This window comes from Nerophis lumbriciformis, linkage group LG14 (genome assembly GCF_033978685.3).
Source record: "Nerophis lumbriciformis linkage group LG14, RoL_Nlum_v2.1, whole genome shotgun sequence".
NCBI lineage: Eukaryota > Metazoa > Chordata > Actinopteri > Syngnathiformes > Syngnathidae > Nerophis > Nerophis lumbriciformis.
Window position 1 is genome coordinate 22196324 of NC_084561.2, and position 15702 is coordinate 22212025.

Genomic DNA, 15702 nt, shown 5'->3' on the forward strand with positions numbered 1-15702 from the left:
ATCAGACTATCTCTTTCTGTATCTGTAAATAAACATCTGGCCCTTCAGTCACAGATAACATTATTACCCACAACATTAATAGCTTAGTGTGTCTAAGGTTAACAGGCTGCAGTTTGCGTGCTCGTCCAACAAGAGGATTTTGTTAATGTGCATCTTTGTTCTTTCCAACCTCCTCCTCCCTCTCTTCTCTGTTTTCCCTCGTACTCAATGACCCTGCAGCTCTGCTGTGTGCGAGTCTGCATTGCTGTGCTCTTTGTCACTTTCCACATTTCTAATCCCTTGTATTCTTTTTTTCTTTTCTTCGATCTTTTGGTCATTCTGCTCCATTTGGGAATCAAAAGACAGAGAAGCAACATGGAGAAATACTCATCTCCTTTGCAACAACATGGTGACTGTAGTTCCGAAGCTGGAGTCTTATGACACAGGAACAGAAGGTAGAGGGGGGATGAAGGGGAGGAAAATGACCTGGGAGCAGATGACTCAGTTAAACATGACATGCTGTTGGCAAGAAAATGGCATGTCCTGTCAAGGGCTCTGTAAGGCCCAATTGAAGACAACATTTGATAGGGGTATTAGCATAGATTCTACCACAGCAACTAATCAAATGCATCTATTACATTTTAGTTTTTAAATTGTTAGCCACCGGAAGAAAGCTTTGTTGTTATTGCAGTCTCTGTTAGGATAGGATAGGATATACTTTATTTATACCACAATGGGGAAATTAGGTGGTTGCAGTGCAGCTTCAAAAAGTCCACAAAAAATAAAATAAAACACATGAAAACAGGAGGGAAACATTAAATAACACAAAGAACATAAAATACATTGAAAGAGCACAGAACTGATGCAAACAGTACGCTCTGTAAATAAAAAAAACAGTATGACATATCATTAAAAAAGAAGAATAAAAATAAAAATATGCATCCATGGAGAAAAAAAATGCTAAATGCTAATTAGCATAATTGGCCATGACACATGTGCTAAAAGTCAGCCAAAACCATGACAAGCAAAACAAACATGTTTAAAAATACAAATTAACTTTCTTCTGTGGCTTCTTTTTGTTATGGCAGAAGAAGTCAGAAGTGAGAGTTTTTAGATGAGGTGAAGGAGCCCACAGCAGGACATGCTGATCGTTAAGAAGAGCGATACATGCTTAAACGTTAGTCTCCAAAATTGTCACAACAGTCCAGAAAAAGTTGCTGAATTTGTCGGCAGTGGCTTACTCTGTCACCAAATATAGTGACAAAGTTGATAAATTGGCAACACTAATCCCTTATGCTACATCTTCTTATTCTCTGGTGTACCAGGTGCATATGAGATGTGTTAAGAAGCAGAGTTACGATGTTGTCTACCAGGGATGGTAATCTTAAAACAATTTTCCATTTAGAACAATTCTTGATTCAACACGATTCGCGTTTCACAACGGCTCTCGCAATATCCATCCATCCATCTTCTTCCGCTTATCCGAGGTCAGGTCGCGGGGGCAGCAGCCTAAGCAGGGAACCCTAGACATCCCTCTCCCCAGCCACTTCGTCCAACTCTTACCGAGGGATCCCGAGTCCTGGGTCTTCCCCGTGGCCTCTTACCGGTCGGACCTAAACACGGCGTTGGGGTGGCATCCTGACCAGATGCCCGAACTACCTCATCTGGCTCCTCTCGATGTGGAGGAGTAGCGGCTTTACTTTGAGCTCCTCCCGGATGGCAGAGCTTCTCACCCTATCTCTAAGGTAGAGCCTCGCCACCCGGCGGAGGAAACTAATTTCGGCCGCTCGTACCCGTGATCTTGTCCTTTTGGTCATAACGGGTTATACTTGTATAGCGCTTTTCTACCTTCAAGGTACCCAAAGCGCTTTGACAGTATTTCCACATTCACCCATTCACACACACATTCACACACTGATGGCGGGATCTGCCATGCAAGGCGCTAACCAGCAGCCATCAGGAGCAAGGGGTGAAGTGTCTTGCCCAAGGACACAACGGACATGACTAGGATGGTAGAAGGTGGGGATTGACTCTCTGAGCACTCTCCACAGGACTTCCCGAGGGACACGGTCGAATGCCTTCTCCAAGTCCACAAAACACATGTAGACTGGTTGGGCAAACTCCCATGCACCCTCAAGGACCCTGCCGATAGTATAGAGCTGGTCCACAGTTCCACGACCAGGACGAAAACCGCACTGTTCCTCCTGAATCAGAGGTTCGACTATCCGACGCAATATATTATTTGGTAAAAAATTATAGTAAAACCTTTTTAAAACAGGTTACAGGTTGCAAAGTTCCTCTCGGCTGCTGATGTATAACATATATGCGTAGCAAGTAAGCTCGTGTATGGCCTTGTAAACGTTCCCAAAAATATATACATGTATATGGTTAAAAACTCTATCATTAAAAATTATGAATCGATTTACAATCCATATATAGGAATTGCGATTCGGATGTCAATCGATTTTTTGAGCACCCTTATTATCTACTGTATTGTAAGCTACATTCATTTAATGTGTTTATGAACAATCACACAGTCCTTTTATTTGCATCTTTGTATTCGAATTTAAAATAAAATGAATGTATGGGATCACTGTCAGGAAGATTGTAGTTGACATTTTAATGTGTTAAAAAGGTTGCTCTTCCTGCAATACAGTGCTACCATATAACCCATGTACCTGTGGCATAATTTTGAGATTTTAATTTTGCAACTGTTGTTGAACTGTGATTTAACCAATGAAAAAAAAAAGGATTATAAACCTCAGCCTTGCCTGACGATAAGCAAGTGTCACTTAGACAAATAAAGGCCCAGAGTAGTTTAGGTTACTAACGAGGAGTTTGAGGAAACGCACCTGTTTTGCTCATCATAACGCCTATTGATGTCGACACTTACGACTTTAGAAATCTGAGAGCACTATGTCTGCCCAGGATCAGAAAACACATCTGGACGTGTCATCTGATCTCTCAGTGTTTTGAAAAGGGGTCTGGAAGACATTAGAGGTAATCCCTCAGTCCGGCCTCTGACACCTCTCCACTCACTGACTGTACTCCTTCACCCATGACCCCGAGCGACGTTGACACTCATTCTGTCCTTCTTTTGCCACAGCACGTCGGCTGCGATCGCATTCTGGGCTCAGATGTTCGAGAGGACCGCTGTCGGATCTGCGGGGGTGATGGCAGCAGCTGCGAGTCTGTGGAAGGAGTCTTCAATGACTCTCTGCCAGAAGGAGGTGAAACACTTTAGCATTCTCATCTCCTTGATGCCACAATAAATCCAACATTCTAGAAAAAAACACTGCAAAACAAAATACTTACACTGCATAAATATTCGTGACATAAGGAATATACTGCATAGAAAAGAGGAGGGCCCTGTATGGACCCATGGGGCACACCACAAACTGGAAAAACAATCAAGCCATCACTCAATGCTTTATATTCAGCATATATGGTGTTTGGTGTGGTCAACATCAGGCTTCATAGTGCTCCACACAACATGTTTTGTACATTGAAAAACAGGCAATGACGTGTGACCATACAGCAGGGATTTTCAACTAAATTGTTTTCGGGGCTACATTTCCAGAAAGCTAAGAACCGGAGAGGCTTCTCCCTATTGTTCTTATTTTGTATATTTCGGAGAACATTTGACTTTCCATTCAGTCATCCATTTTCTATACCACTTTACCTCACTCGGGTCGCGGGTAAGCTGGAGCATATCCCAGCTGACTTTGGGCAAGAAGCGGGGTACACCTGAGATTAGTCGCCAGTTTATATTTAGCTGTGATCTCAGACGTCCGCTGTTCTTCTAGTCAAAGTAGTATATTTTTCTCGATTTACGTATAAAACTGCTGATATGCTTTGTATCGATCGAGTCGTGTCGCCTTTGTATGTTTTGGTCGATGTCGGTTGCTTCTGTTGACATTCAGGAAAGCTCGGAAGTAAAATACAGTGATACTATTTGCTATAAAACCAGCTAGAAAACGTGTACTAAACATCTTTGTGTTTAATGTGTTAGTATAGATCAGTCTTTCTGAAACAGTGGGGCGGGCCCCCCTGGGGGGGGGACGTAACCTCGGGGAACATGCTTTTTTGTTGTACCAGAATATGATGAGCGTATGTCGCACTTGGCTTCACTGTAACCACGGTGGGGGGACGAGGAAAGATTGGTGTGTTGTTTCTTTTATTTTTGATAAGCTTACAATGTTATGCAGAGGTATTGTCATAACAAATTTATCGACAAAACATACTATTTTTAGTCATGGTGGAGAGTGGGGGGGCGGCGCAAAATATTTCCTTCTTCCTAGGGGGGGCGTAACAGAAAATATTTGAGAAGCACTGGTATAGATAGTGTAGGATTGATAAATATTTTGTGGTGATTTTGTTTTGAAATAACACATGCGTGTTTCATGTGTTCACACCAACACAACTTTGCCGTGCCGGGAGCATATTAGTTTTTTTGTGGCCGTGTTTCAAGGTTACTGTGGGGGTGGGCACCGATGTAATAGCGCATTCATTTTCCTAATATTTTTGGAAGCCACTGGCGACCAGCTGATCTAATGTCCCCCTCTGTTCTCACTCACTCCTGCTCATTCTCACATGAGTCCACTCAGAGCCGTGTATAGACAGAGTATTGACTATTCGGTTTCAGACGATCTCCTGAATGATTGGTCAAAAGCCCCTCACGTGACTACAGGACGCCATGTTACACACCAACTTTGAGCTGCCTACACTGGCCACAGCTGGAGCTATGCGTACACTGCACTTCCTCATTCAACATCTTTTTTTATTTAAGAGGGTTTTTTTGTGTGTAAACATGCATATCCATACACTGTTTTTTTGTTATTGATATGTTTTATTGCTCGTCATGATTACAAACATACAAGCAAATGAACAGTCAATTAATTATGGATTGTACATGGCAAAAATCAAGGACAAAAATATACAAATAATAAATATATATGTTTATACATATATACATTAATATATACATATATATATGTATATAAATATATACTGCATGTATGTATGTATGTGTGTGTATATATACAGTATATATATATATATATATATATATATATATATATATATATATATATATATATATATATATATATATATATATATATATATATATATATATATATAATCTGCTGGGAGAGGACGTATACGTATGTGACGTGTGTAAGAAGTTGCGCTTGCTGTCTGTGAGAAGGAGACAAAAGAAGGAGTGGGAAGAGCCTGTAGTGTAATGCCAGCAGCTAAAAGCAACTGCGTGAGAATCCACAGACCTGTGGATGTGTTGAAGGTGTGCTGGAAAATGCGGAACGGAAATAGGGAGCAGCAGAAAAGTGGAATGTATTATTTAAATCTGTGCGTTGGAAAACACGGACCGGAGTTTGGCAAATATCGGCGGCCGATCCGATCCAAATATCGGATCGGGACATCCCTAATATATATATATATATATATATATTAGAACTGCAACTAACGATTAATTTGATAATCGATTAATCTGTCGATTATTACTTCGATTAATGATCGGATAGCGCAGTGATTACAAACAATTGATTGGAGGCAGCCATCACAGTTGACATACTTTACAAAAAAGTCCAAATTTATCTGTAATTGTTGGTCCAAAGCTACTGAGGAATTTAGCAAAATGAGAGTAAAGGTTTTTTTTGGTTGTAATGTGTATTTCGTCGTGAGTGTGTTAGAAGTCCGCTGGTCACTAAACACTACATGAATGTATACAGCAGAGTCCATCAAATAAAACCACATAATTATACTTTGACAAAATAAAAGCATGTTTTATTGTAAGTTTATGAGCTGTAGTATGTTTAAAAATATATTTAGACATATTATTATGGTTAATTTTGCAGAGAAAACTAACGTTAGAACGACCTGCATGCATCCGGGCACAGCCGCACACATCCTGTGGTTTAGTTGTCCATACTCTCTCTATACCCGAGTCCACTGTCTTTCGGTTGGCCCCTTGGCTGATTGATGGTTTAATATGCAGCGAAGCCTGCTTTTTAAATGTCTATATCGCCAACGATCACCCTCACATAATCGTAATTGCCAAAATCGTGATCACGATTAAAATTTGATTTGATTTACTAAGATCCTAATACCACGCGCTAGACAACGTGGGCAAAAAATAAAATAGCGTGTATTATGATTGTGATCTACTAAGAATGCGTGTGCAATTGAAAAGTGGTGCTGACCACCTTATCTAAATGAGGATTTTACCATGGAGACACTTGATCATTTTTTGCACATTGTTATGCTGCTACCTGTGTGCGATGTGTTGAACCAGCAGCACGCATCTATAATCTGTAACACCTTTTCTGAATTGCAATCTAGACCACAGAAACATGTGTCACTGACACATATTTCTGTTCGCAAGGCTGTGGATCGAATCACCAGCGCATTTGTGCGTCTGCAATAAACACAAGAAAATGCATAATGAAGGACGTCTTTATATGCAGAAGATATATTTTAGTAATATATTTCCTAAATAGAAAAAAACAAACGATATTTAAAAAAGATGCCAGCAGACACTAAAACGCATTAGTTGAATTAATTGTATTCAGCCCTTTAAGTCATCCCGCAGCTATAAAACTATAAAAGAAAAATTATGAATGCTAATATTTTTTTAGTTCCGTCAGTCCAAATATGTTGACACACACACGTATGACGGAGGATTCTCGTCTGTCCATCGTCTGTCTGTGCAATGGGAGCACCTCTTATCTGACACAGCCGTGTGTGCCTGTGTCAGATAGCACGTCCTTCTAACACTTGCGAAATGAAACGCAAAAAAGTGCTTGCAAATGGTGATGAGTGTTGATGAATCACATTGCATGTGCTAAATATTTATTAGTTTTGTGGGCGTTCTGATGATAAGCATATATTTAGCAAATTAATGAAGACAGAGACACAAAATGGATTGCACACCTTATTCTGCTCACTTAACTGACGCAATCCACTTTGCACACGTTTAGTAGATGAGTTTTGCGTGTGCTATCAAGTTTGCACGTGTTATAGTACACGCTTTAGTAAGCCCTTTAGTAAATCTGGCCCTGAGTAAGTAATAATATGGCATATTGCTGTTGACCAGTAGATATGTCTCAGAATTTTAATCATGATTTACAGTACTAAACCCACTAACTTGTACGACATCAAGTGCTGCATGACCCAATGAAATTAACTATGGATGCTGTCAAACATCCATGGACAGGCTGTCTTCTTCTCATGGGTTTATTACAATCTTTGCAAGCTGGGTAACGTTTGCGGTGGTCCATAACAACATGGCACACAAACAACTATCTGAAATGCAGCCAATATTACATACAGATAATATATCAGAAGACATGTAAATTTAAATTAAATACACTGACGACATAAGTAAAGGAAATTTAATTACCGTATTTTTCGGAGTATAAGCCGCTCCGGAGTATAAGTCGCACCGGACGAAAATGCATAATAAAGAAGGGAAAAAACATATATAAGTGGCACTGGAGTATAAGTCGCATTTTTGGGGGAAATTTATTTGATAAAACCCAACACCAAGAATAGACATTTGAAAGGCAATTTAAAATAAATAAAGAATAGTGAACAACAGGCTGAATAAGTGTACGTTATATGACGCATAAAGAACCAACTGAGAACGTGCCTGGTATGTTAACGTAACATATTATGGTAAAAGTCATTCAAATAACTATAACATATAGAACATGCTATACGTTTACCAAACAATCTGTCACTCCTAATCGCTAAATCCCATGAAATCTTATACGTCTAGTCTCTTACGTGAATGAGCTAAATGATATTATTTGATATTTTACGGTAATGTGTTAATAATTTCACACAAGTCGCTCCTGAGTATAAGTCGCAACCCGGCCAAACTATGAAAAAAACTGCGACTTATAGTCCGAAAAATACGGTAGCTTAAATATACCTACAATCGAGGCATAAAGATGCAATATGTTCACAGAGCTAGCCTAAATAGCATGTTAGCATTGATTAGCTTGCAGTCATGCACTGACCAAATATGCTTGATTAGCACTCCAACAAGTCAATAACATCAACAAAGCTAACCTTTGTGCATTCATGCACAGCATAAAACGTTTGGTGGACAAAATGAGACAAAGAAGGAATGGCATAAAACATGTATTTCTGTGGCAGCATCGGAGAAAGTTGTACATGTAAACAAACTATGGTGAGTTCAAGGATCGCCAAAATTATTAGGACAAATCGGTGCTCGACAAATACTCTCATCAGTAAAGCATGTTCAATATAAACAGTGGGATTGCTAACAATTAGGGAGATTTGTGTCATGTTTGTCCTCCTACAAAAACCATATTAAAACAAAAAATATATTTTTCCCCCACACCATTTTCCATTTTCATACATTTTTGAAAAAGCTCCAGGTAGCCACCAGGGCAGTGCTAAAGAGCCGCATTGCGCTCTACAACCGCAGGTTGATGACCCCTGGACTAGGGCTTTACAGTTCCTTTGCTCCAAGTCCATCACATAGAAAAACTAATTTAATCCACTTTTCTGTCTTTGTGTCTGTCTTCCAACCAAAACCCTCTGAACTCAATTCTTTTTCCACACCTCCATCTTGACTCTTTGAACATTGCCTGTCCCATAAAGAGGTTTCCTGCCAAGCCTCTCCTTTCTTTTCGTGGTTGAAGCACTGGAAGATATTATTGTATGCCTCCATTTTCATTCCTTTTTCATCAAGAAAGACTGGAGTTATTTGTAGGGCTGCTTTGGCCGCCTGGTTGGCAAAGTGAAGATGGAGCCAAGGAAGGGGAAAGAAATGAAAGGGACAGGAAAACAGATTGAGGGAATATAGTGAAGAGGCGGTTCATCTGGATTTTTTTATTCGTGTGAAAAGAGCTGAGCAGAGTGGCTGAGGCACACTGCCAGGGAATGCGACCGGAATCTGAAGCTTTTCCTCAGTCTATCGGCATCCCACAGAGTTAAACACTACTCATGCATCACGTCCCCTGTTGCCCAGAAAACAGTGCTATTCCTTGATTTCGCTTTTACCAGCTTTGACATGATGTTTTTGAGTGTGTGCTTGACAGTTGGAATTCTGTCCCCTTTTATCTTTCTGTCATTGGTCAGCGGATGTGGTCCAGTGGCAAAATGTGTTTGTAATTTGATTTGTGTTTACCACGCAGGCTATGAAGAGGTCATCCGAATCCCAAAAGGTTCAGTGTTCATTCACATACAGGAGCTCAACGTATCCATGAACCACCTAGGTAAGATGCCATGACGGTGTAACTGCCTAAGTCAGAGGCCATTCGCAGCCTGTGGCTTCTTCTTCATTGGCTCTCTGCAAATTATAGAAATAAAAAAAACAGCAGAAATAGGTACAAAAGACAAAAAGCTGGAATGTTAATAATTACACCCGAAGACTAGGAATTGTTGCCTGTTCATCCTGGAACCACAGTTTTCTAATTAAGTGTCGAAAGTGCTAGTCATCGAGTTAAAAGCCCAAGCTGTCGGGTTGTTTTCCAGCACGACTCTTGACTCCGGATTGCCACTGGATGCTCTGCCACGGCAGTGGACTCTTTCCATCACTATTTCAGTCAATGTGTCAGTATCCAGCGCCTGCGTATATTTAGCGCATCCCTGCGCTAGATATACACAGAGCTCTTATATTTGCCGGTCGCCGCAACATGGTGGATCCATTTAGCTAAAATCTGCTTGTGTTGGACAGGAAGTCATGCACAAACCATCAATCAATCTTTACTTTATAGCCCTAAATAACGAGTGTCTCAAAGGGCTGCACAAGCCACAACGACATGCCACATCAGGGCAAGAAAAAAACTCAACCCAATGGGATGACAATGAGAAACCTTTGGCCCCCTGGGCAACCGGTGCAATGGACGTCGAGTGGATCTAACATAATATAAACCCAAAAAATTATCTTGTTTTATTTTGAAAATAAAATACTCGGTTTTCAAGGCAGATCGTACTTTACATTTGGAATCTTTCTAATGGGCGGGGACAGACATGAGGTCAACTTGTCAAAGGTTTTCCGACGTAATAGACAGATACTTTATTAATCCAGAGGGAAATTCAATTCAACCGTGTTGACACAAATGGATGATGCCATGCCTATTCTGGAGGTCCAAAATTAAAGAATAATATTACAGGCATATCCCGGGCAGCTATATGGGGGCATATGTTAAATACTAGCTTATACTGGGGCCAGGGAAACAGGGAAGTGATTGGTGAGAATGGAATGAGATGTGTGTGTGTGTGTGTGTGTACAACACTCGCCAGGGATGATGTTACTGTTGTGTTGTTGCTTGCTACAAAAAAAATTCAGTTGTGATTCTGCAAGGCAAAACTGACGTCTTTTCCTCGACTCAAGTCAAGTCAGTGCCGTATCTGTTCAAATTTATTCCAAATGCAGACCTGCCAACATGAATATATTTTTCATACTTCATACTAGCGTGATGTGCACCTCCAAACAAATCTAATCCCATTGACCTTAAAGGCTGTGATTGGTCAGCTTATAGAACATTATTTTCTTTTTGTACACAAATCATTCAAAAGGTATCTGAATGACCATTGGCCATTGGCTATTTGTGGCCATTGGCCATTTGTGGCCAATGGCTCGATTTTAATTGGAGTGTAGTCTTTTTGATTGATGATTTAATCAACAACACAATATGGTGTGTTTTAATAATTATTGTCCCAATAGTTTCTCTCATGTATTTGTGCCATAAGATAATTAACAATGTGACATTTCAGTGCATTGATTTGTTCCATGTACTTTCATCTCTTCTGTGCGCCAGTGCTGAAGAGTAAAAGTGATCATTACTTTCTCAATGAGAAGCTGACCGCTGACACGCCGCAGCGGTTGAATGTTGCTGGAACAACTTTCCACTACAGACGCCCTACAGATGGACCGGAAACTCTTGAGGCTCTGGGACCAACAAATATGACCCTCATTGTCATGGTAAACATTTGTTAGCTACTGTATATATTTCTATGTATTTGTTCATTTTGTGTACTATATGCAGTGATAAAAACGAGACAAAAGTAAATGTGTTTACTAAAAATTTGTATGCAGGTGATGGTAATGGAGGAGAACCCTGGAATCCACTATCGTTTTAACCCCCCTGTCAACCGGGATCCCCTGATTGGTTTTGCCTGGTACCACACATCCTGGTCGCACTGTTCTGCTCTCTGTGCTGGAGGTAGACACCGCCCTTACAACAAGATGCAATTTACAAGGCTTGATACTTAAAGGAGACCTATTATCCAAAACCAACCTTTTCTTACTTATTATTGTGTATATGGGATCTGCATAAGTCGCGGAAATTTTTAAATCAAACAAAAGAGGAATGGCGGACCAATTTATTTAAAAAAATCTTGCTTTCCTTCATACTTCTTCCAAACGAGCCGTTAGGAATTTTCCCAATTTGTGATATTTTTCCCAAGTGTGATATAAGCGGATATCTCCATATATGGTAGAGATTTACCCAAAGAGATTTGCGCAAACTGCCATCGTCGTCCGACGTTGTAGTCACTAAGTTCCTTCTTTTTCTCTATCCTCTTGTTGTGGGGCAGGCTGTCTTGTACATGCACATGCATCCACCGCTGTTGTAGTAATTGGTTGAACATGGTAAAAGAAGTTTGAAAAGTAATAGTAATGGTTTATCATTTTGAACAAGCCGAAAAAGTTACATTCAAGTACATCATATGTTTACAGTAACGCAATTCAACATGTGTGAAAAGGAGTAGGAAGAAGCAGAGCATATTTAATTAGACCTCTTCTCATTTCACAACAATTACTAATAATTACAGTAATTAATGTATAAGATAAAGATACAGTATGTAATAGTAGAGTTAATAGAGTTTGTAGATAAATGCGAATAAAGGAGTAAGGAGTGACATACATTTTTTTCAGAATGTGCAATAATGCCTTGAATTAGGATCAAATAATGAAGAGTAAACACTATGTACAGGGGTAGAATAAACGTAAACACTGTAGAATGATTTGCATAAACTGTTATACTAATTAGAGAAATATGTAGTAGATGATACCTAATAATTACTAAGCAATGGGAACATGACTATAAACACTTTGTAAAATAATGCACACTAACTCTTCAAACCTTTTGAGCCCTAGTTTATATATTTTGTGTTAATAAAGTCCATCTGGTTGCTGCTTTGAAAGTGACAAGCATTTTTTTTTTTATGTTTGTGCTGAATGTTCTGATTGTGTTGTCTTGACTTTCAGGTGAGCAGATCCAGCAGGTGGGTTGTAGGAAGCTATCAGACCACTCCATCGTTTACAACCACTTCTGTGATAAGAAGAACAAACCCAAAGAGAGGCGCAGATTCTGCAATACTGAGCCATGTTCCCCAACGTGAGCGTTTGCTGGTGTATTTATGTTCACACAATCCTGACACACAGTAATCATTATCGTCTTGCTCAGCTGGTGGACAGGAAAGTGGTCGGAGTGCAGTCGCAGCTGCAATGGTGGCCTGAGGACCCGCGAGGTGTTATGCAAAAGGAGGCTCTCTGCATTAGAAGAGAAGGTCCTGGATGACTCTGCCTGCCCTCCTTCACGGCCCTCATTCACTGAACCCTGCAACAACCACAGCTGCCCCCCGGAGTGGTTGGCCCTGGACTGGACGGAGGTAGGCAGAAGAAATCCTACTGCAACTGAAAAGTTATGTTTTCGTTCTTTTCATTTAAAGCAGGGCTATACAACTTGCGGCCCATGGGTTAAATCTGGCCCGGCAATGACACCATACTGGCCCCGAGTTCAGTTCAAAACAATAATTTTAAAAAACACTAGAGTGCTCCTGTTGTATAAAGGAACTTGGACCACTGAAAACACAAGGATAACATTTCCATACACTAAATTAGTCTAATTTCTCAAATATTTCGGCTCTAAAGAAGCATCCTAAGACCAATTGAAACATTAGTTGTAAGATGATCATGTTTGGCTTTTGAGAAACTGGACTAACACACCTAAATTATGCGATTTGAAACCGGGTGCCTCGTGTATCAAGCCTGCGTACGCACAAAAACCTGCACTACGCCCTTTTTTACGGCGAAGTAGAGATGTATCAAAACTAGAGATGTCCGATATTATCGGCCGATAAATGCGTTAAAATGTAATATCGGAAATTATCGGTATCGTTTTTTTTATTATCGGTATTATATTTTTGTTGTTGTTTTTTTTAATTAAATCAACATCAAAAACACAAGATACACTTACAATTAGTGCACCAACCCAAAAAACCTCCCTCCCCCATTTACACTCATTCACACTCATTCACACAAAAGGGTTGTTTCTTTCTGTTATTAATATTCTGGTTCCTACATTATATATCATTATATATCAATACAGTCTGCAAGGGATACAGTCCGTAAGCACACATGATTGTGCGTGCTGCTGGTCCACTAATAGTACTAACCTTTAACAGTTAATTTTACTCATTTTCATTAATTACTAGTACCTTATCTTCACCATACCTGGTTGTCCAAATTAGGCATAATAATGTGTTAATTCCACGACTGAATATATCGGTTGATATCGGTATCGGTTGATATCGGTATTGGTAATTAAAGAGTTGGACAATATCGGAATATCGGATATCAGCAAAAAGCCATTATCGGACATCCCTAATCAAAACTGACGTTGAAGTGGAAATGTGCACCTTCTAAAGTTTTTTTTGTACCATTGTAGCGACTATCTTTTCAAACAGGGTGCAACACTAATTTCCCCGAGTCAATTTTGGCCACGCACATCTATCTTCTTCCTCACTTTCTTCCTGAAACGTGTGTGTGTATCCGTGTGTCCGTCCAAAGTAAATGTAAAGCTGTCCTTGAACCATTTAGCGCAGAGGCATTGCTTTAACCAGGATTCACCAGGATTTCACAACAGTAGTTTTTTCATAGTAAAAGTACCAAAATTCACTGTAACATTACAACAAATGACTGTAAAAAGTATGATACCTGTATATATTCCAAAACAATTAACTGTTATTTCACAGTAAAATACTGTAATCAATCATAGTCCTCTGTAATGTCACAACAAATTACTGTAAATTCAAATTGATTTCTCTCACGGGGTTCTGTAGACTATGTTGCACACTCTTGTACAATAGATGACAGTATGCTGTTAAAACGAGAGAGTAATTTCTGCAGCAAAATTACAATTGTGACGGGTTGGGGAGGAGATCTTGCCCCAAGTGGAGGAGTTCAAGTACCTCGGAGTCTTGTTCACGAGTGAGGGAAGAGTGGATCGTGAGATCGACAGGCGGATCGGTGCGGCGTCTTCAGTAATGCGGACGCTGTATCGATCCGTTGTGGTGAAGAAGGAGCTGAGCCGGAAGGCAAAGCTCTCAATTTACCGGTCGATCTACGTTCCCATCCTCACCTATGGTCATGAGCTTTGGGTTATGACCGAAAGGACAAGATCACGGGTACAAGCGGCCGAAATGAGTTTCCTCCGCCGGGTGGCGGGGCTCTCCCTTAGAGATAGGGTGAGAAGCTCTGTCATCCGGGGAGAGCTCAAAGTAAAGCCGCTGCTCCTCCACATCGAGAGGAGCCAGATGAGGTGGTTCGGGCATCTAGTCAGGATGCCACCCGAGCGCCTCCCTAGGGAGTTGTTTAGGGCACGTCCGACCGGTAGGAGGCCACGGGGAAGACCCAGGACACGTTGGGAAGACTATGTCTCCCGGCTGGCCTGGGAACGCCTCGGGATCCCCCGGGAGGAGCTGGACGAAGTGGCTGGGGAGAGGGAAGTCTGGGCTTCCCTGATTAGGCTGCTGCCCCCGCGACCCGACCTCGGATAAGCGGAAGAAGATGGATGGATGGATGGACGTTACAGCATTTATAGTTGTAACTTTATTGTAACTGTAAAGTCCCAGCTCTGCACTTACAGTTAATTGCTGTAAAGATATTTCACAGTTAAATTACTGTAAATGTTACTGGAAAAGTAATTAAATTATTAGCCAGTCATTTGCTGTGAATTTACAATGAACATTTTTACAGTGTATTGAACACAAGTTTTTCCAAGGTTAGGATTTGATTTTCCAAATATATGCCATTTGCAGACCTTTGATCAGAGTGTTTGCAAACAAAGCTGTATATGTAGCTCTATTCTACAGGCTTACATTTAATCTTTGGTAAAATGGCAACCAAGGTAATCAAAAAGGGCAACCAACAAACCAGATTTCTGTACATAATCTCCTCTCTGGTCACCAAAAACATCATGAGGACCCTAGGGGGAACTCTTATCCAGCCCTTTTTCAATTATGCATGCACCATGGTACCACAGCACATCAAAAACCCTTAAATCAAGACTACAAACATCCCAAAACAAGCTAGTCAGGGTACTTGAATCAATCAATTTAAGTGGACCTCGACTTAAACAAGTTGAAAAACTTATTCGAGTGTTACCATTTAGTGGTCAATTTTACGGAATATGTACTTCACTGTGCAACCTACTAATAAAAGTCTCAATCAATCAATCAATTCTCAACCCCCACCCCTGATCCCATCTCACTCCTGCCTACAGTGGGCTGGCTAAGGGTGGAGGACAGAGTCAAACAAATTGCACTAAACCTCGCATACAAAATATGCTACATCTCCCTGATACTGATGTACATGTCAAATTACTTCCTGAATGACCGCCATAACCACAACACTAGGGGGAGTTCCACAAACCACATCAA

General features: G+C 40.5%; 1 protein-coding gene across 1 annotated transcript in view; it reads left to right on the top strand.

The window, feature by feature from the left end:
- adamts10 (ADAM metallopeptidase with thrombospondin type 1 motif, 10) overlaps window positions 1-15702 on the top strand; it is a 114860-nt gene that overhangs the window by 88182 nt on the left and 10976 nt on the right. The window contains exons 18-23 of the mRNA XM_061975824.2: window positions 3086-3209; window positions 9168-9248; window positions 10797-10960; window positions 11075-11201; window positions 12248-12377; window positions 12447-12651. Of these exons, the coding sequence (XP_061831808.1) occupies window positions 3086-3209; window positions 9168-9248; window positions 10797-10960; window positions 11075-11201; window positions 12248-12377; window positions 12447-12651 (831 nt within the window). The remainder of the gene's footprint in view (window positions 1-3085; window positions 3210-9167; window positions 9249-10796; window positions 10961-11074; window positions 11202-12247; window positions 12378-12446; window positions 12652-15702) is intronic.